At 40.9% G+C, this 27,557-nt stretch overlaps 1 protein-coding gene across 1 annotated transcript in view; it reads left to right on the top strand.

The window, feature by feature from the left end:
* ANKFN1 (ankyrin repeat and fibronectin type III domain containing 1) overlaps nucleotides 1–22,636 on the top strand; it is a 155,045-nt gene extending 132,409 nt beyond the window's left edge. Inside the window, exons 16-18 of the mRNA XM_065897580.1 lie at nucleotides 736–902; nucleotides 7,977–8,190; nucleotides 21,840–22,636. Coding sequence (XP_065753652.1) covers nucleotides 736–902; nucleotides 7,977–8,190; nucleotides 21,840–22,636 — 1,178 coding nt within the window. The remainder of the gene's footprint in view (nucleotides 1–735; nucleotides 903–7,976; nucleotides 8,191–21,839) is intronic.
* Nucleotides 22,637–27,557: the final 4,921 nt, after the last annotated feature.

Here is a 27,557-nt window from a genome sequence, read left to right as displayed (position 1 = left end):
CAGTCAGAGAAGTATGAAAAATCGGATCACCTCAGGTTGCCTGCACCAGGCTGAGTCCCACACTCCTCTCTCCCTCCTCCATGATAGAGATGAAGATTAGACTGTTTCCTTTGGCCTCTGGCCCATTATCTTTCAAGAGAGGAAGGTGAAGACAAAAATGATCTATCGAGCGTTAGCTCCATCATCCTTCCAGAGGAGCTGAGGAGTGGAGAGGCAGGAGAAGAAGCAAAACTCATCATACTAGGTCTTTACAGACATTTCCCAGCCAGACAAAAGACAAAACATACGCTGAGAAAAGCATGCCTTGTATCTTCTGGGACTTCTGGCCTTGGAAAGGAACATGCAAGATACATACTGGAAATCAGACATGGCAGTCAAAACTAGGTTTCAAATTGCTGCTTGCTTTTTTTTTTTCTTTTTTCTTTTCCTCTTTCTAAGGTACTTCAAAGTAACTTTAGCAATTATTCAAGCAGAGTGAGGGGATGCCAGCAGTTTAAATCTGCACTCTGCCTTTAATTCTTGTCAGGGTTTCACATGCATATATCAGAACTGAAATGTTCTACTATATATTATGCGCCCCTTAAGAGCACATTTATAATTTATTTATGGCCTAATATTTTCCACTGATAGGATTAATAAATCACGTTTTCATTCAACTTGTTTCCTCTGAGGTATGAATTTCTCTATTTTGATACCAGATCTTAACATGTTTTATTTTGCTTGTCCATTTTCCAGTTCATTTTTGCAGCTACAGGGAGAAATTTATTAGTCTGTATTGCCGCCTTTCTGCTGTTGTGGAGCTGGATTCTCTGAATACCCAACAGTCCCTGAGGGAAGCAATCTCAGACAGTGAGGTTGCAGCTGCCAAACAAAGACACCAGCAAGTTTTAGATTTCATTCAGGTAACAGTTTGTTTCTTCTGAGGTAAAAGGGAGAAAGAAGGGACATGGTGGAGGGGATGAGAACCAAGCATAAGAAAGAACAGCAATCTGGGCTAATTTAAAGACAACCATGTGCAAACAGCCTGTTGATTTGGTTAAAATGCAGAGCTCAGGGAAATGTGAGTTCTTATACAAAGGCTTAAGAAAAAGCTACAGATAAAACACTGTGTTAATAAGAGCTGTATCAGCCACTGTGGTAGGTAGCAGTAGTCTCCCATACTGGAGAGAAAAATCACTGTCAGAAGTAGAAATCAGAATATTATTCTTACCCAGTAGCCCACTGATAATTCCAACACAGGGGAAAACTGTATTAATTAATTCAATATCCCAGAGAAAAAGAGAAGAAAATGACCCATCAGTTTATGTTAACCCAAATTCAGCTGGACCTAAGATTTCTCATTCTTTGGACTTCTTTCTGGCAGAACTGACACTTTAATGTGTAGTGACAGAGGTTAAAGAGTGTGTTCCCTGTCCGTGGTCTTTTCTGGAAAAGCCCTACGGTGACATCTTAGGATCTTGAGAAAGGGGTACTGACTAGTCAACAAGAGAATTTGGATCTAGTCTGAAATTGCCCCTAAATCCCTTGGACAAATCTTACGATCTTTATGCCTGTAGTAACCCAGTTCACTAAATGAATATACAGTAGTCCCCTCTTAACCTCAGGGGATATATCCCAAGACCCCCAGTGGATGCCTGAAACCGCAGATAGTATCTAACCCTATATATACTATTTTTTTCCTATACGTACATACCTATGCTAAAGTTTAATTTACAAATTAGGCACTGGAAGAGATTAACAATAATAAAATAGAACAATCATAACCATATACCGTAATAAAAACTATGTGAATGTTCTTCCTCTCTCTCAAAATATCTTATTGTACAAATTGAATGCCTCTTCCGCCTTAACTAAGCACTTATCATGCACTGTGCCCATAACTTTTGCAGTCTGAGGTGCAACAGCAAAACTACGAAGAATTTCTTTTCCTTCAATTTCACGGAATGAAGATTCATTCTTACCACAGATCTTAGCAACTTCACCATATTTTTTTTTTCTTTCCTTATTAAGTCAAGAACTTTCACCTTTTCACTTAAAGGAAGCACTTTGGGGCTTCTCTTTGTCATAACCAAACTGCCAGCATCACTACGTCTTGTGCTTTGGGTCCGTTATTAAGTAAAACAAGGGTTACCTGAACACAAGAACTGCAATATGGCAACAATCTGACAACCAAGGTGGCTACTAAGTGACTAACGGGAGGGATACGCCGGACAAAGGGATGATTCACGTCCTGGGCAGGACGGCGCAGAATGACAGGAGATTTCATCACACTTCTCAGAACAGTGGCAATTTAAAACATATAAATTATTTATTTCTGGAATTTTCCATTTAATATTCTCAGATCTCAGTTGACCAATGGTTACCGAAACTGCAGAAAGCAAAACCATGGATAAGTGTGGACTTCTGTAATAGCAATAGCCCCACCATAAATATCACTTTGACATATATTCAGGTCAATCTAATAAATATTTGTTGGACACCCAGGTGTCAGGCACTGTAAGGGAGATACAAAGTTGAATTACACATGGTCCCTGACCTTAAAGCGTTTAAAATGCATTAGGGTAGACAAGAAATGTGTACAAATACTATTTGTAAAATGAGTTAGGTGCCAAAAGAGAGGTACAAAAAAAAAAAAAGTTTCGTGCCAACACAAGGAAGTAAAAATTTACCTACATTTGTGGGCATAAAAAAGTTGCCATAGAAGATGTAACTGATACCTGAGCTGGGCCTATCGGGATGGGTTAGTCTGTAGTGAGGAGAAATAGACTAAGAGGCAAAGAGAAAGAATAAACAGATAAGGCAGAGAGAGCAGAAAAATCGTATCTGGGGAATGATGAGTAGTCAAGATTAGCTGGGGCATAAACTGAGTAAAGGGCAATAGTGAGAAATTAGGTAAAAATGAAAGTAGCAATGAGATCAGATCACACAAGGGCTTTGTTAAAGGCCATGCTAAGATATTTGTACTTGATTCTGCAGGCAACAGGGACCTGGCCAAAGTTTTGGAGAAAGTCAGTTATAGGTTCTCACAGATGTTTAGGATAGATTCACGCAGGGGAGGATATTCCTCCCATTCGCATTGGTATGGCCACACTGGTTGTTTATAGTAAGTACTCATTCTCATTGGCTACTAAAATAATTTACATATCGTTCCTAGATTTAAGGAGAAGTAGACTAAAGGCAGGGAAACCAGATACGAAGCTATTGCAACCCTCTAGGCAAGTAATGAGGACCTAAGATGAGGAAATGCTGTGAGCTTTGGGCAAATAAAGTTCTCTAAATCTCAATCTCCTCATCTGTAAAACAGGGATGATGATAATAATAGTACTAGCTCTCAGTGTCACTGAGAGAATTCAACAAGGTAATGCATGTAAAGCATTCACTAAAGTGCCCGCACATAATAAGTATGCAATAAATTATACATTCATTCATTTATTAATTAGTAAGAAGGGGAAATGCTTTAAAACATGATATGCAAGATTGTGGGTTTATTAAGTACTCAGGAAGAAGATATCGTAATATGCTTGCAAAGTGTGAGCGGACAAATCCTATCCTACTTCTCTCATCCTAAATGAGATATTTCAGGTGACCTCTTAGACTAAAAAAACAAACCTTTCAAGAACTTACTTGCTTTCTTGACCTGAGAGTGTAGTATTTAAAAATTCAAAACATTTACATCACTTACTTTATTGCCAGTAAAAGTAGAACACGGACAGGGGGAAGGCGGTGGGAAAAGGAAGAATGAAGCATGGGGAGAATATGAAAGATCGGCTTCTCTTTTGAACCCAATGTAAGGAATAGTGGAACAGAGTAAGAAGAATAATGACTAGAAGACAATTAGCATACATTTTTAGTCCTGAATCTTCTACTGATAAACCTTGGAGTACTGGACAATTCATTTGATCCAGGGGCCTCAATTTCCTCATATATAAAATAAAAGAGTTGGACTAGATGCCTTCCTAAGCACCTAGTTGGCTCTAACATTTCATGACTTCTTTAACAACCATAACTATTTTTAGAGAAGCACTTCTCTAATCATACCTTAAGTTCTATTTCTGCTTTATTCCACTTAAGGCTCCCTGAATCCACTATGTTCCAACACAAGAAAGCTGACTTTCTTCAGTCTGTCACAGTCTCAAACTACTCCAAGAGTTTCTGGCTCCATTCTTACTTCCAGATGACTATTCTCACTCCTCTCTTTCACCTAGTCTAGGGCTCCACTGCCTTTTTCTCTTTCCCTTTCATCACACCAGTAAGTGGGATGGATAAAGGCAGGCCAGGCCAGGTATCCTTTAAAGTTCTAGCCTGCTCTGGTCTCCCAAAGCAGGCAGCTTGAGAGCGGCCTCTACATACTCTCCAGCCAGCCAGGTAAACGCAGACTTGGATAAAAGCCAATTCCCAAAGGGTTCAGAAAAGCACTTCTTGGCCAGGCTGAAACCAGACCTTCTCCTTGCACCCACAGCCTTCAGTGGACTGCCTTGCTCCATCCAACATGGATAACTTCACTGGCCAGAGCTAATGCAATATCATCTCTCCCCTTATCTATACTGGGCTTCTCAATCTCTCTTGCTCGGAATGAAAACCAGCTGCAGCCATTCACCCACTGGCATTCACAGCTCAGCTCACCACACACCATAATCTGCAGAGGCAAGCGCCAACTGTGAGAGCATTTGTAGGATTCCAGATCTAAGACAGTGCTGAAGGCACTACACAAACCAAACAATGTAAACAGCAAGGGAGTCTATGTAAATACAGTAAGGAAAAGAAGCCAAGGAGTGCAGCCAGAAAGGGGAAGGGCTAGGCCAGGGGAGGTGTAGAAAATCACAGATAAGGTACACAGCCTTTACAGACAACACATGCAGCAGAAATGTCAAAGTGTTGAGACTTGGCACTTGGCAATATTCTGAGCTGCTAAAGCCTAAAGGGCAATTAGGCTGTAATTTATACACTGTAATGCTTCAAATGCTCCTAAGCTGTAATAGAAACGCAGCTCATTAAACATAGCCAATCTATCATCCCCTCAAGCACCTTGTAACCGTGCTGTGAGAAAACCAATCACCTTCACATTTAAATAAAAATATTATCTTGCCTGAGTACAGAGAAAGGGGTGTAATTTGGGGGATGAAAACCAAAATCTTTAAAGGGCAGGGTGAGAAATGGATGCAAAACTTTTAACCAACAGACCTAGTAAGTTCATGGTCTTTCTTTTTAAAAAACGTGTCAGCAAGTCTTTAGAAGCTGAATTTGGACATTAAAATCAGGGGGATTATGTTGGCAGTTATTTTTAGATCAACGGTATAAGGTAAAAATGGGTGAAAATTGTACTTCTTTTAGAGCTACTTAGCTAAGTCCGTTAAACTCAGTGCATAGGCTTCCCTGTACCTATGTTTTTGATTTTTCTTCAGTTAATACCTCTTCACTTCATCACTGAGAAAAGTTAAGAAATAACCATTGTTTCTACACATAATTTTTTAAATTTCTACACTAACTCTCACTATCCATCCTCAGCAATAAGGCTAAAGCAATCCATCCGAAGAGAACAAGTAGATTGTTAATAATTGTAGTCATTTCCTAGGGCTGCTGTAATAAATTACCACAGACGGGGTAGCTTAAAACAACAGAAATTTATTCTCCCACAGTTCTGGAGCCCAGAAATCTAAAATCAAGCTGTTGGCAGCGTCACACTCCCTTTGGAGAGTGGGAGAATCTGTTCTCTGCTTCCTCCAGCTTCTGGTGGCTGTTGGCACTCCCTGACTTGTGGCCACCTCACTTCAATCTCTGCTTCTGTGGTTACACTGCCTCCTTCTCTTCTGACTGCCACATCTCCCTCTGCCTCACTCTCATAAGAATGTCTTTATGAGGACATTTGTCATTGGAATTAAGGCCCACCCAGATAATCCAGGATGAACTCCTCCTGTCAAAATCCTTAACCTTAATCACATCTTTTGCCGTACAATGTAATATTTACTCTTTTATCATACAAGGTAATACAAATTCCAGGGACTAGGACATGGACGTGTATTCCGGGAGGCCACATTCCGTCCACTACAATAACCACGATTGTCACTGTGACAACTGAAAACTTTATAACAACGTACAGCTTACAAGGTGCACTCATCTACATCATCTTACTTAATCCTCATAACAACGCTGTTCGAGGGCAGAGATCTAAAGAATCAGATAACCATTCATTCATACCTTCATTCGCTGAATGATCATTTATTGAGTACCTATTCTTTACACAGCCAAAAGTTAAAGGTACAAAAGCACAGTACCTGCCCTTGGCAGGACGTCCAAACGTTGTCCATAGTCACGCAGTGCCTTCAACTTTGAGACGAGAGTATGCTGCATGGGGTAGGGTCAATAAAAGCTAGCTAAGAAAGCAACAATCCCATTAAGGAAGTCTGTCCAAGTCCGGACTTGGACTTCCATTTTAGCTTTACCCCCTGAACTTCAGATTTCTCTCTTTACATCGTTCAGAGCCCCCTCATGGGCCTGCCACTGCCGAACCTTCAGCCCAGCTCACTGCCTTAACAAAGCCTGAAGCTCAGTCTCATGTTCTCATTACAGAACATTACTAGAAAGCAAGGGAAAATGGCTACCAACGATGCAGTGCCATCCACTAGTTCACTCAAGCTTGCCTGTCACTCTGAACACCACAGACTCTCACAATTTCAGACTCTGTGTTTGTTGGGAGCACCAGGTTTGTGGATTCTTTAAAGAGTAATCTTTAAGTACACATTAAGGCCCTAAAAAAGGAATTTTGAAAATAAAATAGAACACTGGATACTCCCTTCTACAATCAGAGAGACCTTAACCTTGTAGCATTCATACAACGAACACCTTCTACCTGGAAACTGAGTGACACCAACTTTCCAAAGGTTCTTCAAAGATAAATCATAAAGTGTCAGAGCCGGAAGGAAACTTAGACATTCGGTACAACCTCTTCTTTTTACAGTTGAGTAAGTGGGTCAGAAGTTAACGGCTTGCTCAAAGCACCCAGTGAAATTAGATGCAAAGCCTATCACAAGCTCCAGGGTCCCATGAAAAAATGTCATTAACAACCTCCTTGGAGAGAGTCAGAATAACCAGAAAGTTTATGGACAGTGTCTATTAAGATTTGGGAGAATATCTGTCATCTACAGAGATAGACACAAAAATATGAATGACTTTTACAACTGAGTAACAACTATTATACTTTATAATGAAAATGTTAAAATCACTTCGGTAACCCAGAAATCAAATGGGCTACTGTAAAGTTACAAGGATGTTTAAATTACTTAGGAAGAATATGCCGTTTAAGCTGTTTTGTACTTTAGAAGCACTTATATGTAAGAAAGTAAGTTTAATATATGAAAGTTATTTCTATTAAAATAGGTCCAAGAATCTGCTTATTCCAGTCATGCTTTGTTCTTCTAGTTCACATAGAACTAAAACTACATTCCTTTCTTCACCTGTTCTGAAATTCAGACTTCATCATATGCCTTCCCCATAATATCCCAATGAGGGATATTTCATTACATGCTGAGAATCAATAACACTTCATATGTGTGAGAAATGAACCCTGCAGTTTTACAAAGGACCTTCAAATATATCATCTCACCCAGTCGTCACAGCAATCCTGTGAGGTATAAAAGGGGAAATGTCTTGTCCACATTTCACAAATAAGGCAACTGAGGCTGGAAAAGGTCAAGTAATTTGCCAAAGGTTGTTACAGAACCAGTAAGTTGTGGGTCCCAGCTGGAATCCAGGTCTTCCACTATTTGCACTAAATGAAATAGCCTCTCAGGTAAAAACACACGAGACACAAGAGATTATAAAGAAGAGGTGTTTTCTGGTTTAGCAAACCTATGTTGAAAATATTTTACCCTTGCTCAAAACCAATACTGTGGAAAATGTATCATCTTGGACCCTCAGGGAAACTTAAACCTTTTTAAACCTGTTTGATAATTAATGTCTTTTACCATTTTATCCCAAAGCAAATTGATGAAGTTTGGCGTGAAATGAGGTGGATCATGGATGCTCTACATTATGCAAGATACAAACAACCAGTTTCTGGCTTATTCATCACTAAGCTGATAGACCCCTCAGATGAGCAGAACCTAAAGAAGATCAATTCTACATCATCACATATAGACTGTCTTCCATCACCATCCCCATCCCCAGAGATGCACAGAAGAAAGACAGTGAGTGGTAAGCAATAAGATCTAAAGTTCTATATTTCAGTCACCAGATTCTTGGTCCTATCTCCATTGATGAGGTTCTTTTGTGCTAAGTCAGCAAGCAGGAGGAAACACTGCTCAGCGCTAAGAGTCTAGAAGCACAGAGGAAACAAAATCAGAATGGGGAGGGGTAGGAAGCTAGGGCAATGACCTGAGATCACCTCCATTTAGGGGTGGGGAAGATTCAGTCCAGTTCTAGTCCAAGCTTCCAAGATACAAAAGGCATTTAACCAAAACCAGGTAATAAAGAGAACAGGCCCAGCCTCCAGTAAATAGGGAGGGACTGACAGGAATAAGGCAGGAAGTAGGTCCTAGCCTGGGTAAAGTTCATGGCAAGCTTCCCACCCACATGGCACCAATATCCTGGGGTGAGAGTTGGGAAAGAGAGAAACCGTGGATACACTAGAACCCTGAGCCTGAGACCAAATAAGTAGACTGGTCTCATCATAGATACAACCATCAGGAGACAACTTACAGACAAGCTGGAGGAGAGGCCTAGCAAGTCACCTCCACTCTCGGGAATTCAATTGGAGTTTACATAGCAAATACTAACTGAAAAAACATAGTTGAGTTAATACAAACTTCTACAAAACACCCTTATGCTTATAAACAGAGAGAACGCATACTAGTCACAGACAATATAATGCTCTTGCCTAGAACATGTTAAAACTAATGCCATTTTTCTAGTTGATTAAAATAATGGTATTCAAAGCAACTTTCCTGATTCTGTAGCTTATAAAAGCTCAAATTTTATAAGCTTTACAACGATAATAATTGATATTTTTAATAAACAGTTCTGAAATGTGAACTTGTCCCATAGGGGGCAGCATGGCGTAGCAGAAAGAGCTTGGGCTTAGAAATCAAAGACCTGGATTCAAATTCCAGCTTTTTTTTGCTAGCTATATGCGCTTGAACAGATTACTACGTGTAAGTCTCAGTTTCTGCATATGTAAAATGAGAATAATAACATATACACCTTGAAAAGTTATTTGTGAATAACACAATCTACGTCAGAGGTTCATGGCACATAGTAGACAATAAATCGTAAGTATAGTATTTAATGTTATTCTTATTACAGAAAACTTCAGTGGGGACGTGAACCTTTTCTATAAGTAGGGTTATGTACATTTTTAAAACATCAACGTCTGAAAATCAAAACTTGGCTAGTGCAAGAACTTGGGGGACAGCTAATTTATATTACCAAAGGATTCTATGATTTAACAAATAATTCAACAAAATAATTAAGTAGATTTTTATAGATTCCCAGTGGGCTGGGGATACGAGTAAAATACCATCCCTGCCAGAAGCTAATCTAACAGGGGAGACAGATACATTAACAAGCAATTTCATACTAATTGCATATGTGCTATAATGAGGACATGCATAGGGTGCTACAGAGTCTAATGAAAGTGTTAACCAGGAAATCATAAGATCAAAGAGAGCTTCCTGGAAGAGGTGACAAAGTCAAGTACTGAAAGATAAGTAGGAGTTGAGCTGAAAAAGAGGAAAGAGGAAAGCATTATAGGAAGAGGAAGCAGAATGTGCAACTGTGCTGTAGTTCAGGGAACGGCAAGCAGTCTGGCTGCACTCAGGATCTAAGGATACTGCCTTTTTTTTTTTTTTCATTTAAAAAAACATTTATTGGTTACCCACTATGTTCCAGGTACTCTTCAAGGTAACAGGGATAAAATGATAAACAAAGCAAAGTCTGTGCTCCCACAGAGCTGACATGAAAATATAAACAAGATCATTTCAAATAGTGAATATTCCAATGCATAACACAAAACAGCAATCAAGGTGGGTAGGGAGAGTGCTGAATCCACTAGGATGAACAGCAGAGACCTATCCGTGAAGGTTACATTTGAACCAGCCACAAAAAAAGGATCCAGTTATACAAAGATCTGGAGTTGGAATATTCCAAGCAACAAAACAGCAAAAGGCCCTGAGGTGGGTGAGGGTGGAAAGAAAGCCAAAGTATTGGAGCAGAGTGAACAAAGGGGCTAGTGGTAAGAGAGGGGGTACAGAGAAAGGCAAGGGCCAGATCAGGCAGAGCATGGTAAGAAGTTGGAATTTTACTCTACTTGTGATGGAAAGCCACTGAAAACTTTTAAGCAAGGATTGATATAATCTGAATTTTCTTTAGAATCCAATCTGTATGTTGCTTGAAGAGACCAATGTTGGAAGCAGGAGATCAATTAGGAAGCTTATTAACAGAGGAGACAGTGCCTCAGGACATTATGATACTATTTACCAAAAACAGGTTAGACAGGAGAAGAAACAAGCTTGAGCGAATGGGCATGTTGAATTTAGGTTAGCTTTGGGACATCCCATGCAAAAAGAAACATTAAAAAAAAAAAAAAAAAAAACAAGATGTATGGGGTCTGAAGCTCAGAACAGAGAACTGGACTAATAATATAGATTTAATAATTGTTGACATATGAATGATGAAGCTATGAAAATGCTTGATATTTCCTAAAGAGATCAGGTAGAGTAAGAGAGGAGACTATGGAAGGATCCCTGTGGAACAGAACAGCGAGACTTCTTAAACTAAGAAGTAACAACCAGAGGAAGAAGATAAAATCAAGAGAGTAGTGTCACAGAAATTAAAACACATCAAATGATGGTAAAAGGTTAAATAAAACTGAAAAGCTTCTATTTTTTTTTGTTTTGTTTTTTTGTTTTCAGCAAGGAAGTCGTCAGTAACCTTGATGACAGCAGTTTATGAAGGAAAGGAGATAGAAACTGAATAGAAGTAGACCGGGGAGTAAATGGGATCAGCAAGGATACACTCTTCAAAATCTTGGCTGTGAAAGAGGAGGAGGAGGGAGGGCAATAGCTGGAGAGGTATAGGCTTGAAAGGGCATTTTTTAAAGGCAGGATAGATATACCCTCTGTTGTTCCCCAATTCACATAATTCTACAAACAACTCTTCAATTCTGCTTCCACTTCACAGCCCTTGTCTGCCCTCTCTACTCACAGAACTTTCCCAGTGTTTAATCTTCTCTTGGCCACAGGGTCCTAAGTGGGTCCCCCCTGGTTGTATGAGGGTGGCCTCTCCTGTGCCACATAAGTGCCAAATTCTCACGTTGGCCAGATGACGGGTTACACACACTCCCTGCTGGGAAGATCTGGCCAATTACATTCGGATTTTATTATTAACTTAAAATGTGAGCGATCATCATTCTGTTTCTTAAAATATAACTCTCTCTTGGGTCCATTTATTTCTCTGAAGCCAAGATTCCATGGGCTGTGAAACACAAAGACGTGGAGGGCAGCAAATGAAAAATGGAACCCAGTGACAGGGAAACTGTTGATAACTGGGAGAAACATTTAGCACTGCATCCCCTCACAAAAGCAAAAGCATTTCAGAGCAATGAAATCTGCTCCTGCATACTCTGTCCTCTCCACTAGTATGACCATTTTTAATTGTTTGGAAACCATTTAGGAAGAGGGAAAAAGCCAGTTTAGAAGTATATCCCCATTGGTTGCTCACAGGGCGAAGTCTGCAACACAATTCCATTCTGTGTGAGTAGGGGTCCCTTAACTTCTGAGAAGCCTGCTGGAAATACAAAGCCTATCACAAGCCTAGACTCTGGTACCAGCCCAAGATTCTGTTCTAAGGCTGTTGAGTACCTTGGATTTGTTTGTGTGTGTATGTGGTTGGACAAACAGGGTGGGAGAGCAGTGGAACTCTTTAACTTACTTCCCATTTCTGTGTGGTTTTCAAACACGAAGTAGAACTCCTCTGAGTCAATTAAAATTAAGCACCTCCCAAGGACCCAAGGAGGAAAGTTGGCTTCTAGAAAAGGCAGCGCAAGGCAGGGGTGGAATGATTGGTCCATCACATGGGTATTTTCTCTCCCACTCCTTTTCTGTGGGTATAGTAGTCACAGGCAGCAGCAATTTTCTTTTTCCAACACCGCTATTTCTCCTAGTGACACATGGGTGAGGCAACAGGGGGGAGGGGGGCATTGTTTCCTTCAGATGCGTGTGAGGATTACCCTGATCTTCCAAATGTAAATCTTCCTGGTAAGCTTTTCCCAGATGATGTTAAGATTAAGAACACTATGGCATAAACTAAACAGATCAAAGAAAAAAAATATCAACAGGAATCTGAAGATGGGAAATTAGAAGGCGAACAAGCCCCTGAGGTTCTACCCAAGGCCTGATGAGAGGTTTATTAAAATTCTTTATATCTAAATTATTTAAATTCTACTCAAACACAGTAGAAACAGATTCAATGAAGCACACACACAAAAGTAGCAATTCGGACAATGATATATTAAAAATGTGAAGATTGATTTTTAGGGCAAATACTTCTTATTATTCCTTTCTTTCCATCCTGCCATGCCCCCTGCCTTTAAGAGAAAAGCAATGGCTTTAAATCAATTATTCTTTCCTGCAATGTCATCTCCCCATAAAGCCCTCAAAATCCACATCGATTCTACTCTGCTGTTGTTGGCCTGATCCACAGAGACCAGGAGTTGCAACACCCATTACAATGGCAAGAAAGCCAAGCTTCCTAAGCCAGCACTAATACTATGGGCAGAAGTTCCATCAAACAGCTCTTGGGTCAACCAGAGGGGAAATGCAAGGTTCTACCAGTGCTGGCCTGCCCAGTGGGCCCTCTAAGGGAAATTGAGGAGCACAACCAGGTTTATTAAAATAACAACTGGGCAAGGCGCCTACAATGCTTAATGGAGCATATGGCCTGGATCTGGGGATGGAAGCTGCACTTTGCATTCTTTTCCAGGAAGGGAGGGAGTGGCAGTGGCCTAAATCCCTGGAAACTCTCCTCAGTGCCCTGGCTGGCATCCTGGAGATTTTCCCAGCTTGTTCTGGGAGGGGTATCCCACTCTAAGCAATCGGTTCCACTAAGTCCTATAATAAATAATACAACCACCATGAAAGTCAAATATTTAGATTCCCACTAGAGCAGTGTTTCCAAAGTGTAGGTCTTTGAAACTACAAGATAATATTTACCACTCCATACTCAAGCCCTTGTTCATCTCTTTCCTGGGTTACTACAGTTATAACTAGCTCTTCTCTTGATTTATCTCCTATCTCCCTTGCTCCTGGGAGCTACAGTAAAGAATTCACATCATTTACAAATTCAGTGCTAAATCTAGGATGAGAAATACAGTACTGGACTAACACAAGACACCCTTCAAGAGATTACTGTTCTCCTTTATTACCAACACCATTCTCACAGCAAAATCTTGAAGTTTTTCTGATTACTGGTTTGTACTTTAATGAGTCACCTCTTGATATGCTTTCTAGTTATTCTCTATTTAAAAGTGGAAAGAGTACTTCCCTGGTGGTGCAGTGGTTAAGAATCCGCCTGCCAATGCAGAGGACACAGGTGCGAGCCCTGGTCCGGGAAGATCCCACATGCCGCGGAGCAACTAAGCCCGTGTGCCACAACTACTGAGCCTGCGCTCTAGAGCCCACGTGCCACAACTACTGAGCCCGCGTGCCTTGAGCCCACGCTCTGCAACAAGAGAAGCCACCGCAACAAAGCGCAGCCCCCACTCACCGCAACTAGAGAAAGCCCACACACAGCAACGAAGACCCAATGCAGCCAATAAATAAATAAATAAAAACAAATTTAACAAAAATAAAAAAATAAAAGTGGAAAGGATTTCAATAATATTAACACCTTCTGTTTGTAAGGCACTTAAAGTATTTTTAACAAATTTAATTCTCATTGCACCAATGGAAGACAGGTAACATCATTACCTATATGCTACAGATGAAGGGGCTAAGGTCAGAGGGGCTAAGTGATGTGCTCAAGATCATATACACAGTAAGGAACAAGACAGGACTTCAGCCCAGGTTTGCCTAGTTTTAAGATAATTGTTCTTCCTGCTACAACTGGGCTGACTCAAGTCAAGTACCACCAAATATAAAGCAAAATGAAAAAAATAAAGCAAAATGATTGAGGTGATTGTTTTCAGACATTTCTATGGCAGATTAAGTAAATTAGATCTTTTCAGGCTGCTTTCAGTATTGTTTTTAAGAGGCAATCAAATCTCTTTGCTCTGTAAGCGCTCAGATTTCAATATGCGTTTCAGTTTCAGTTCAACCCAGCATTCTTTACTGAGAGCCTTGTATGGACCAGATATAGTACAACAGGCTAATAACACAGTGATGATTAATTCACACTCGAGTCCTCATGGTCTGTTCATATGTCCATGCTCAGGTCAGATGATCTGGGAAATAGAGGATTTGCATGTCCCTTTGCTTGACTCCTTCCTTAGCCCATTCCTTCACTGACTGGCTTCTTCAACATTTACTAAGCAGAGATGAACAAGACATAGTGCATGCCCTCTAGAGTTCACAGTTAATGAGGGAGATAAAAATACAAGTGAATAATTTATAATAAACCTTGATAAATGCAGTAACAGAGATATAAATAAAATGCTTTATGAACCAAAAGAACTGAGCAACTAACTCCACCTGGGGAAATCAGCACAGGCTCTTCCTGAGAGACTGAGTCTTAAAATACGATGCTCCACTGAAATATTAGAATGTCAGCCCTTTAAAGCATACCTTCATATACTCCTTATTCCCCTACAACCAACAAATGCTCACTATTTGTACGCTGAGAGGTCAAAGTGCAAACCGTTCTTACAGAGCATTTGATCTGATATGGGCTGGAGAGAGGGAAAAAGTGACACAAACTCCTCAGCAGTTGCTTCTAGACGTATCATTTTTACTATCAGACTTCTAGTGGGTTAAATGGTGCCCACTAAAAAGACACGTTCATGCCCTAACCCTCAGAACCTGCAAATGTGACCTTATGTGGAAAAAGAGTCTTCACAGATGTAATTCAGGGTCCTGAAATGAGATCATCCTGGATTACCCAGGTGAGCCCTAAATCCAACGACAAGTGTCCTTATAAGACACAGACAAGAGTTCATGTGAAGACAGAAGCCGAGATTGGAGTGATGCAGCCCAAGGAATGCCAACAGCCACCAGAAGCTGTAAGACGCAAGAAAGTATTCTCCCCTAGAGCCTCCAGAGGGAGTGCAACCCTGCTGACACCTTAATTTCAGACTTTCTCGGCTTCCAAAACTGTGAGATTATAAATTTCTGTTGTTTTAAGCCATGAGCGTGTGGTAATTTGTTAACAATAGCCACAGGAAACTAATACAAGACCTAACGTGTTTCTCTTACTAAGGCCTTAATATAGCTATGTGTGGGCACCATGCAAAGTGAATCAGATGAACCAGGTCCCAGCCCTCAGAAAGCTTCCACAGAAAGCCATGGCAATTCTAAGGTAAATGGCAGTAGAGCAGGTCTTTGGAGTGAGTCAAATCTGCGTGTAGGTTCCTATTCTGCCACTTATCAGCTTATATGAATTGGAAATTTTAATAAGCCTAGACTTCAGTATTCTCATCTGCAGAATGGGAACTGGCGTAAAAATTAAGTAAGATAAAGCACCTAGAGCACTTAGCATGATGGCTAGCCCACAGTAAGTACTAAGTAAATAGCGAGTATTGTTATTACTATTGCGGATGTAAATGAATAGTACACACGGATAGCTGAATAGACAACAGTGATCAGATAGAGAAGAAAGTTCAACTAAAGTCAATTTTCAATTAATTGCATGGATCTTATTTCCAGCCCAGTTTCAAATCTTCAGTTAACCTCTCTTTTTTATGACCCCTATGGCACCTACCACTGCCATCATCAAAAACAGCCAACAGTTCTGACACCCGATTACTTGCAGTTCCCAATTTTTCCCACTAAAGATAGGGAAAAGTACTGTCTAAAATTTGTTTTAAGAATTTCAAAGTCATTCAGCCCAAGCCTTTATCCAGTTCTCTCCTTTTAACTTGAAAAGCTATGTCTGTCTTCTTCCCTAACCAGGAGTCCTTACATCTTTTTCACTAAGGACCAATGACAGCACTTGTGCTCCCAAGTGATCACCCCGCCTTGTTATTTCCATCAACGTACTACTCATATCTTCAACAGTTCCCTTTCCAACAGTTCCTTCTTCTCTACCCACAAGCATCTTCCCTCAACTTTGCTACCCTACCACATTCCCATTCCATCCCTCTAGGATGCTTTGGCCAATTGCTTAAGTTCAACCTGTCCCAAATTAAATCTCTTCCACTGCCCAACCCTGTTGCAATTAAACTCCTCTGGTTTAATGCTACTCCTATCTCCCAGGCACCAAGGCCTGAAATCTATTAGTCATTTCAGCGCCTTTGCACTTCCTTCTCCAAGTTGTCTGGAAGACTGCTCTCTAAAATGTTCACATAGCTCGTTCCTTCTGGTCACTGAGGTCTCACCTAGACTCCAGAGACTCCTCCCCTGGCTACCTTATTAAAAGAACCTCCCTCCCAAGTCACTCTCTAGCTGAAGTCCAGTTTCATTTTATCCATAGAACTTTACACTCTTTGAAGTTAATCTTATGTATATTCTTATTGTCTAATCCTCCCTCTGTGAGCTGCTTGAAAGCAGAGACCATGTCTGTCTATCACAAAATACGTGCTCAGTAAACATCTTTGAATGAATGACCTTCCTGGACTTCTCTCTTCTTCCACGTAACCACCACTCTTGCTCAGCCCCACAACCTAAAAAATGTAAATATTTAAAGGAAACATAGCTTGGACAACAGCCTCCCAGCTGGCCTCCCTGCTGTTTCCTCCTGATCCAGTTCTTCTTACATCCTACCTGCTACATAATTATCCTAAATCACAGCTCTCATCTTGTCAATTACTTCTTCAAAATTCTCTGATAATTACCCACTGGTGAAAAAATTAGGTACAAACTCCTTATCTAGGCATTCACTGCTCTCCTCTGGCTCCACCTAACCTTTTAAAAAAATTAAATAACCTCTTTTAACCATTTATTTAAAATAATTATAAGAACAGCAGGTTGCAAAGAAATGTACAGGAATTCCCATGTTCCCTTCCCCCAGCCTCTCCCCAGTGTTCACATCTTACACAGTTCTTATATCAATACAATATCAAAACCAAGAACCTGGTATAATGCACAGTTTATCCAGATTTCACCAGTTATACATACACTTGTGCATGTGTGTATGTATGTGTGTGTGTACACATGCACATAAGCATGCAGGCTCGCTTGTATGTAATTTGTCACATGTGCAGCCTTGGGTAATCACCACCATAGTCAAGATGCTCCATTGTACCGTCACCACCAAACTTCCTCTGTTACCCCTTTATAGCCTTACCCACCACCCCTCCCCACATCCTTGCCCCTGGCTAGTACAAATCTGTACTTCATCTCTATAATTATTTCATGAATGTCACATAAATGGAATTCTTTATTTGTACTGATGAGTATTATTCCATTGTATGGATGTATCATGCACCCACTGAAGGATATTTGGGTAGTTTCCAGTTTGGAGCTAATACCAATAAAACTGCTATGAACATTCATATACAAGTTCCTGCATGAAAATAAACTTTATTTTTCTAGGATAATTCCCAAGAGTGAAACTGCTGGCATCTTACTTTTGTAGCCTCATTTTCCCAAAATTCCATTCCTGTTCCCATATTATAGTCAAACAGAACTACCTGTATTGTTTCATTTTCCTCTCTGGTTTCTAGGCCTCTCATCAACATTTGCATATTTATTATTAAAAGCTTCCTCAAAACACTTTTTGAAAGTGAAGAAATAAATTAAATAGATAGAAATAGAGATGAATGAATGGAGAGAAAAAAATAGGGATGATGGAGTACTTTAACTTTATCAATCCTGTCCCAATAAAATGTGATCTCCTTCCTATAAACCTGCATCTTATTTGCTAAACTTCTTTTATAAAAGGTATGTTCTTCCACAGTCTCATAGATGCATATATGCCCCTGCCTCCATTAAAACAGTAACATCCCTGAAGCAGATCCTTTGTTATTAATTTTATATTCAGTCAGCCACCAAACACAGTGTTTCTGTTAGAGCAGCAGCTGAAGCAAAACAAAATCTTCATTGTTGAATAAATGGATGAATTAAATATCTTTGCCCTAAGAGGGCTCTGGTCCAACCAGGAAACCAGGATGTTGTATTTGCATTTAAAAAGATAACTAATAATACAAGTCTATACAGGCTAAGTGCCAAAGGATAATTGAAGGAAAAACTACTTCAGCAGTGCAGACAAGTGGGCAATCCTTTCTGGGACAGTTGGGGGATGCTTCCTAAAGAAGGCTTTGTTTGAGGAGACCCTTGAACAGATGAGTAGAAACCCCCAAAATAAAAAGGGAGTCCTTTTTGATAGCCATTATTTAAAGAACAACATAAGGGTTGATCTCATTCTTTGTAGCTGCTGGATAACATTCCATAGTATGGATGTGCCCAAAATTTTAAACCATTCTCCTAATAATAAACATTTAGGCTTGTTATCAGTTAGGATTAAGTCTGGACCCTTGTTACAGAAAACCTAAATAAGGGTGTCATTAACACAAGATATTTTATTTCGCTCTTATGTGAAAGAAGCCCAGAGGTAGACAATTCAGCAACAGTATGTGGACTCCATCGTCTTCAGATACCATGCCCCCCTTTTCAGCTCCACCATCCTAGCACATGGCTTCCTTTTCCAAGGTTGCCTTGTGAGCCCAGCCAACACATCTTGTTACAGGCAATTGGAAGGAAAGAGGAAAAACAAAATGGCCTATCTCCCAGCTAAGCCAGCTCCTCTAATGCAGCCTTCCAAAAGTTTCATACCATACTTTCAGTTCTATCTCACTGGCCAGCATTTAGTTACGTGACCATGCCTAGCTGCAAAGGAAGCTGAAAAAAACGTGGTCTTTTACATGAATGCACTGCTGTCTCATACAAAATTTAAGATTTTGTAACTAAAAAAGGATAATGGATATTGGGTAGCAGCCAGCAGCGAGAGAACAAAACTGAAATCTTTCCCTGCCAATGAGTAAGCAATGTCATCTTCTACAGTCAGGAAAAAGAAAAAAGGAAAAGAAACACTTCATACCCTGACCCTGATATAAACAAACAAGCAAAAAATATATATATTACATCTGGTTCTAGTCCCTAAAATAGAAGAAACCTTAATCCCATTTGTGTAAATTACTGACTCCCTAACAAAATTTTTTTCCCTTAAGTTTACAGTATTCTTATGATAATCATACTGATTTTCCACCATGCATGACTAACTATAACCTTGTAACCCTGTGGGTTTTTACTTTAAATACCTGTTGTATTTTTTCATCAGCAAGCCAGCACTGAATTTGGACTCCCTTGCAGAACTCTGCCAAGTAAAGTATTTTTCTTTTCTTAAGCTATTTTTCTTTTCTTAATGCTTCTGTGTCTCTAAGTCTTCCTTTCACAGTAGTCTCAGCCACAAGATTATTTCTAGTTTTATAAATCATGTTACAGTGAACAATTTGTAAATGCCTCCATGTACACATAGTGACAATTTCTCAAACATAGATATCTGATAAAGGACTTGCTGGGACAAATGATATGCACTGCACATTTTTAATATATTCTACCAAGCTGCTATCCAAAGAGCCAGACCAGTTTCTATTCCCACCACCATTATATGAGGGTTCCTGATTTCCCACACATCACCAATACAAGAGATTATCATTTTTATTTTCAGCAGATCTGATGGGCAAAAAAATGCCTTGTTTTTGCTTCAACTTGCATTTCCCAAATTACTACCTAATTAGTAATTATAGTCTACCTAGGTTGAATATCTTTATTATGCTTATTGGCCATTTGTATTAATTATTCTTTGAATTGTTGGTTATCTTCTACCTGTTCAGATTGTCTTCTTACTGATTTACAGGAGATCTATATACATCCTGTATATTAATCTTTTGCTATACATGTTATTACTATCTTCTTCCAATCTACCACTTACCTTTTTACTTTGTTTATGTGATCATTTGTTTTACAAAGTATTAAACTTTAATGTAGTCAAATTTATCAGTCACTTCTTTTCTGACTTCTGGGGTTTTGTCTTGCTTAGAAAGACCTTCCTACCCAAAATTACAAACATACTGTCTTCTAATACTTGTACAGTTTGCTTGTTATATTTAAACTACATGGAATTTATTTTTATATTTGAGATGAGGCAGGACTTTCTCTAATAATTTACTAAAGGGATAACCAATTGTCCCAACACTATATACTGAATAATCTATTCACTCCCCTACTTTGAAATGCTATCTTTACCACATGTTCAATTATCACACTGAATTAAGACTGTTCCTGGACTTTATATTTCTGTTCTACAGATCCATCTGTCTATCTGTACACCAATACTACAAAGTTTTAATTACCAAAGCTCTATAATATGCTTGATACCTCATAAATCAGGCTCCTCCCTACTGTACCTTAAAAAAAGTTAGCTATTCTCACAGATTTTCTTTTCCAGATAAATTTAAAAATCAATTTTCTAAATTCCATTTTAAAGCCCTATGGAGGGGACTTCCCTGGTGGCACAGTAGATAACACTCCGTGTTCCCAATGCAGGAGGCCCAGGTTCGATTCCTAGTCAGGTAACTAGATCCCACATGTATGCCGCAACTAAGAGTTTGCATGCCACAACTAAGGAGCCCACCTGCCACAACTAAGACCCCGTGCAACCAAATAAATACTAAAAAAGAAAAAAGCAAAAGAAAGTTCTGTGGAGATTTTTGAATGGGATTGCCTCAAATTTAGAGATTTCTTGTTCTTTTTAAGAGGACTTCCATGTTTTCAAAATGAGCATATATTTACCAAGTACCTATTATGGACTGAGTTCTGTGGGAAGTTCAAAGGATTTTAAGGCAGTCTTTGCCCTACAGAAATGTACAACCTGATTGGGAAAAAGATATAAACAACTAGTGCATTAAATGACAAAGATCTACAGAACTAACTTGTGGCTCGGTATGATTAGTGTAGTATGCCCTTTGAGGCTGATTTTTCACCTCTGATTTTACTTATGTTTTGTTTTTTTCTTTGGCCTTAATTTTTTTTCGTTTTAAACACCTGACAACGTGGTATTTATACATATAAACCATTTATTTTTTTTTTACAGTCACCCTAAGTAAGAAGTTCTACTGCCATCCCCATTTTGCAGATAAAAAAACTGAAGCTCAAACAAGTTAAGTAACTTTCCCAATATCACAGAGCAATCTGGAGGACAACTAGGATTTGTAAACCAGGTTTCCCTGACTTCCGCCACCATAATGCCTCCTCTCCTTCCTTCCTCCTTTTAAGTTCCTGCTACTTTATCAAACGTAAAAATCATCTCTGAAATAAAACTAGGGAACAAATAAATGAATGACATCCAGCTTTGTTCCTGTTTCATCCTCTCTCCACAAGCCCAGTGAACAGTAAAATCAGATGTGGAGAAGGAGGGCACGTTCCCCTCTGCTGCTGCAAGGGGTGGTTGGTCCTGTCCGAGTTCCTCTCCTTCCTTTCCCTTTTAGCTAAGAACTTACAGGGCCCTACGCCAAATGAAAAAGTGCGCCCCTTGTTCAAAAATTATTAAAATGTCAAGAAATGAGAGCAGACCACTAAACGAAGCGCAAGCCCTTCTAGGCACGGAAGAGGGATGGGGGAGGGCCTCAACCACAGGACCCTCCTTGAGCCCTGGCTAGGAGTTTCTCTTGTCTCTAAGGGCAATCTCTGGCTTTGCAGATTCACAGCCCTGCTCTGACGAAGAAGGCTGCTCCGAAGTCTTCCTCCCCACTGACAGCGACTACGACTCCAGTGACGCCCTGAGCCCCCGAGACCTGGACCTGGTCTACCTGTCATCGCACGACATCGCCCAGCAGGCCCGAAGTGGCCTGAGCGGAAGCGCCCCCGACGTCCTGCAGGTGCACGACACGAAGCCTCCGTCGGGGCCACGCCAGGACGCCCAGGGCCGCAGGCCGGGGCCCGAGGCCGACCACTCGTGCACCGAGCTCCTGCACAGCCTGACCCTCACAGGCCCCGCGCCCAAGAACCACGCCAAAGTAGCACCGGGCGCGCGGCCGCCGCTGGGCTTCCTGGGAAAGCGGAAGCTGGCCAAGTCCCCGCACTACGGCGGCTTCAGCCGCCACTACCGTTGGCTGCGCATGCACAGCGAGACGCAGTCGCTGTCGCTGTCCGAGGGCGTGTACACGCAGCAGCTGTCCCGGGCCTGCGACCTGGGCCAGGAGCCCGGGGAAGCCAAGCGGCTGGCACCTGCCCAAGAAGGGCCGCGGAGCCTGGCTCTGGCCCACGCCGCCAGCCTCCCAGAGGAGCGGAAGGGCAGCCTCCAGGTTCGCAGGCCTGCGGTGCGCCGCATCTACGTGGAGCCCTACCCGGCGGCCCTGATGGACGCCAAGCCTTGGGAATCCTTGAGCCCGCCCGCCGGAGGCCCCTCGGGTCTGCCCAGCCTCACCGGCCCGGAGATGAGCCCGGAGGGCCCGACCCCCTCCCCTGTGTCGGAAATACTCAGCAGCATGCTTTAGGGAGGCCCACGACTGGCTGTCCACAGTTCCACTGTGCGTCCCTGCATTTTCCATCACCCCACCCCCAGCCTGCCCCCACCCCACCGTGTCCCCACCCATTTTTAAATGGTTTGAATGTTAAAAACCCAAAGGTTACAGGTTCAAGGTCCTCTTTTTTAGAGTTGGAGTGGAGGCGACAGTTGCCAGTGTCATTCCCAGTTCAGCCTATAAAGGGCATAGAAAAGCTTTTGTGTCAACATGGAGTCCTGGACACAACGGTTCAAACGTGCCATCCTATTGGTGGCACCTGTGGCGGAGGTAGGACAACCGAAAGAGCCACCCTCAATTCTGCAGCTGGCTATGTAATCTGACTCCTGAGCTTAGGCTCTTTCATGCATTTGTGATTGACAGGGAGGAGTTCTATAGATGAAAATAAGATTAGCATTGTTTTTCCCTCCATCCCAAACCTTTAGAAGAGTTTGGGGAAAGAAGCCCAGTTTGTCTCTCTAGGGAATAGGGTCAGTGGACTTGTCCTGGGTTCCCCGTCAGCTAAACCAAGTCGTTCCAAAGTGCAGCGTTCTCAGCAGCTCACCAAATCCAATTTATCGGTCAGCACTGATCTAGTTAAGTAGGCCTTGGACAGGCCTTTTCTTCACTTAGTGCTGTGTGGAAACCTCCAGAAACAAACGTAGAGGAGGCTTCTCTTCTAGCTCTGTCTTGCAAAGATAGAATAGGGCGGGAAGCAGCCCTTCCTGTACACCCAGCTCCCATTCAAGCATGAAGATGGGTCATGTATTATTCCAGGGTGCAAGGAGATGGCTGAGTTAAGTGAAAGCCTGGATTACACACAAGATAAGGGGAGGGAGAGAGACATGTGCAAAATTGTGTTTCCTTTCCAATCCTAAAATAAGTAAAGCCATGGTGGGGGCTGTGTCTCTGTGAAGGATAATGGATCTGCTGTAGATTGAGCAAGAAAGTGCCCTTCAGATGTGGCCAGCAGGGATGGAGTTTTCTCAGTGACACAGGCACATCTACTCTCCCCCACGTAACAGGTCATGGGACAGACCGTCCAGAGCTTCGGTTTCTGCCTTCCCCTTTTCAATCCACCCCTCCAAAGTCAGTTTTGCCCCTAGATCAGTTGGCCCATTGAGCTCAGGGAAAATCTTTCCTTACAAGGCCTTGCCAGTGGTTCCAAGGCTATGCTCAAAGACACCTGAAAATCTTGCTTCGGTCTCACTGCCTCCCACCTGGCTTTCTCACAAAGGAGAAACCAAATCAAAGAGCAATCACACTGCATATTCAGAACAGGCATGAGCCTTCTCTCCTTTCCTGGAGCCAAGACCCATTCAGTTCACTGATATTCTAAATGGTCCTTTTCTGCTTCACAGGCATTTTAGTTAAATATTGCTCTTTATGGCCCTACCTCTGTCCTCACAGTTCTACCAGTCCTCCTCATGGGAGTTCACACAAAGTCCCCTGTTCACAATGTTATTCCGATTCCTTCCATTTTTAAAACATTTGATTTAAACATAAATAATTACCCTGGTGGAAAGGTACAGATTTGGCCCATGGCCTATGGTCATTAGAAAACTAAAGCCCAGAGCTCAGTCTTTATTTTTTTAAGAGATTTTATACTCAATAACCGACCCCCCGCCCCGACCCCCCACTCCGGCCGAAGAATCTTGATCAGAATCACTGCAGCTCCTTTTCCATGCCTGGGAGGATTTTAAAATGCAATTTTCTTCTGTTCTGAGTGAATTCTATATATATGGAGTGTTAGAACTAGAAGAGAACCTAAAATTAGTCTAGAAGAGAACCTAAAATTAGTCTAAGTCCTCGCATTCACAGATGAAGCAGTTAAGGCCCAGAGAGATAAAGTGACTTACTCAAGGTCACAGAGCTGGTTTTAGTCTCAGAGTCTGGGTCAGAATCCACAACCATTCCCTTTACAGCAGACTGTCCCAGTGGGAATTGGTACACACCTAGTCAACTTTTGATTTTCTATAGGCTGCTTACCTAGTTTACAGGTAATTCCAAATTCAAATCCTTCTCTCAACCTTTACCTAACAGATTTCCAATACCACAGAGCTCTCTGTTGCCAGAAATTACAAATTTCATATACTAGATATCTAAGCTAATTAATTAATTGTAATTAATTTAAAACCTAATCAGGAGAAATGCATTTAAAATTACTTACCATACGACTCCCATTTAAAAACGAAAATAAGAGTCATCTCCACTCAGTTTCTTAATTACTTCTAATTATAAGACAGGTTATATATATTGAATGAGTTTGTGAGATGAGATGCTGAAATTGTCAAGGACTCAGAAACCAAGTGATTCCCTGATCATGACCTTTCTGGTGGCAAGGAAGGAAGTCTGTGACTAAATTAGATGGAAGACATTTGACAGGCAGCAAAAGCAAAGACTGACCCATCCTTCTGACCCTGTATTTGGTCAGCACGTTTTGACACATTGGACCAAATAATAACTCATTAAGCAAAATGGCGTTAAATTCAAACCCACTAATTTATATTAGGCACATGGGGTTATTTTTTCACCTTCTATGAGGAAAAGAGATGCGTGCCCATGAAATGAATAATGAACATTAGATTTCAGTGGGCATACTTAATCAACTTGAAAATGCATTTTCCTAGTGATATTCCTATAGAAAGGTGGAATCGAGGAAAGCTATATCCTCAATAATTCGCTATTTGTTCAAGAAGTTTCCCTCTACCCATACCTCCACTTTGCAACTTCTTGTGAGCCTAGTTTAAATTAAAACATTCTTGTGAGAGAGAATTGTTTTCTCTAAATCACAGTCCTTTATTCATTTGTCCAGTCTTCTCATTATAGAAACTTTACAAAATCTGAGGAGTTTTTGTTTGTTTGTTTTGCTTTGTCTTATCGGCTTTGTTTTTTTTTTTTTGTTTCGGATATGATGGACTTTTTTCTTTCATTCTTTTTAAGTCCAACTGGGGAGCCTCTGGAGGAAACTTTCGTGTTTCAGGTCTTCTTTTCCACCGTGTTTCTGACATGCTTAATTCTCACCTGCATTAGCTCGTCATTTGTGAAACCCTCAAATATCATTGACTGAGGTCCTCCCATATGTCTGTCTCTATTCCAAGTCCCACAGAGAACAAAAGAATCAAGTATGAAACAGATTCCCGGGCCACAAGGAGCTCACATTCTGCTATGAGTATAGCCGTCATCACCATACATTTTCTTATCAATGTCTTAGAAGAGGCAGGAGCCTGTCGCCTCGGCCAGGCCAACATAGTGCATGTTGGGCTAGGCATCTTTGATTTCACTCTTGCTATCTATTCATAAAAGAGGATAGCCTGGAAAATGCAATTCATCAATGTGTATGCTCGGCAACCATTTACAAGGCTATCACATCCTCTTCCTTCGCAAGGGTACTCGGGAGACAGTCATCAAAAACATTCACTCTAGGGAGTGGGTATTTTAAGAAGTGGTTACTTAAGATAAGAACCATTCCATTTTAAGAACGTTCACTAATGTTCAAAGCAATAATTACACTGGAGAAAATGGTTGCATTCGATTTGAAAGTTGAATCCAGTTAGTAATAATATTCCTCCAACCCCCACTCCTGAAGGATCCCAAAGCACTTTATGAAAAGCACTGACTGAAGCCTGGTTGTGCCCCCCTAAAAAGACCTTGTCCGGGAGCCACCTGGCAAATGCCTACCCCATCCTTGCCAGGAGATCATGCCAGACAAATGGGAAAGAGGACTGGCCTCTCATTCATTGTTATCCTGCCACACGAACGTACACCCTGATGAATGCTGAGTTCTTCCCTCGAAGACAACAATTTTAGACAAGTAGGCACACCAGAAAACCTCAACTCCTTGGCCCTCTTTTGTTCATCACGCTCCAACCAAGATGTACTCCCTTTCTCTTGGAGAACTGTCAACTCAAGCTGTTAAGGGGTCTGCGGTGCATCCCAGTCCCCTAGTTATGTCAACAGCACACAGAATTCACTGGCCCTTTAAAATTGATACTTGTTGGAAAGATGATGCCATTATTCTATGGCTCTCTCAACTTTGCATGTAGCAGAGCTACAGCAGAGAACTCGCATCTCTTAATATTGTTTATTGAACTATAACATACGAATTAGAGAGCGTAGTTATAGATTAACAAGAGAGCACTCTTAGCGAATTGAAAGTGCTACATTGTCACTTTATAAAGTCTAAATATTTTTCCAGATGATTCAATTAAGCAAATATGAACTTTTTTCTTTTTTTTTTACCTTTAAGGAAATTTGTAAAGGAGCTATTTGGAAAGCAATGATACCTCTTCACAGGTAGTAGGGTGAATAAGGAAAAAACCTGTTTCTTTGCTGGTCACCTTTCATAAGATGTTCAAACACATGGCTTATGACTGTTAAGCTAAACTTCAATGCGGCCTTACAAACAACAAGGGTAGTGTATTTGAAACTATGTTGTACAGCTTGGAAACTTATTCTAAGATCTTAATTCAGAGTTTTTCTGAGGTGTTGAACTTTGCCATTAGCAAAAAGTATTTTCAGAAAAATCTATCAACTGTTTATGAAACACTGATTTTGCCGTATTTCAGGTCTCTGGTTTTTCCACCACATCTGCACACAGTAGTTATATATATTTTTTAAATTATTTTTTCCATTTCCATTACTAATGAATTTGTAAAATTGTTACTCAAAAGGACAGCTGGTTTTGCTTCAATAATCAGACAGGTGGGCCTGTGACAATACTCTGTTTGGATAAAGGAAGTAGGAGGTTGTTGTTGTTTGTTTTAAATATTATCCTAGGGTCTTTCCTCTCCAGATATATACATTCTTTATTTTAGCAAAGCCAGTATTTAACTTAGTGGTAAATGTTAAGAAGGTATTAGTTAATACTCTTTGTTCCTCTTCCTTCATTCCATGACATGAAAGTCCGACTATG

This window comes from Phocoena phocoena, chromosome 19 (genome assembly GCF_963924675.1).
Source record: "Phocoena phocoena chromosome 19, mPhoPho1.1, whole genome shotgun sequence".
Taxonomy (NCBI): domain Eukaryota; kingdom Metazoa; phylum Chordata; class Mammalia; order Artiodactyla; family Phocoenidae; genus Phocoena; species Phocoena phocoena.
This window is presented reverse-complemented; position numbering and strand designations above follow the sequence as displayed.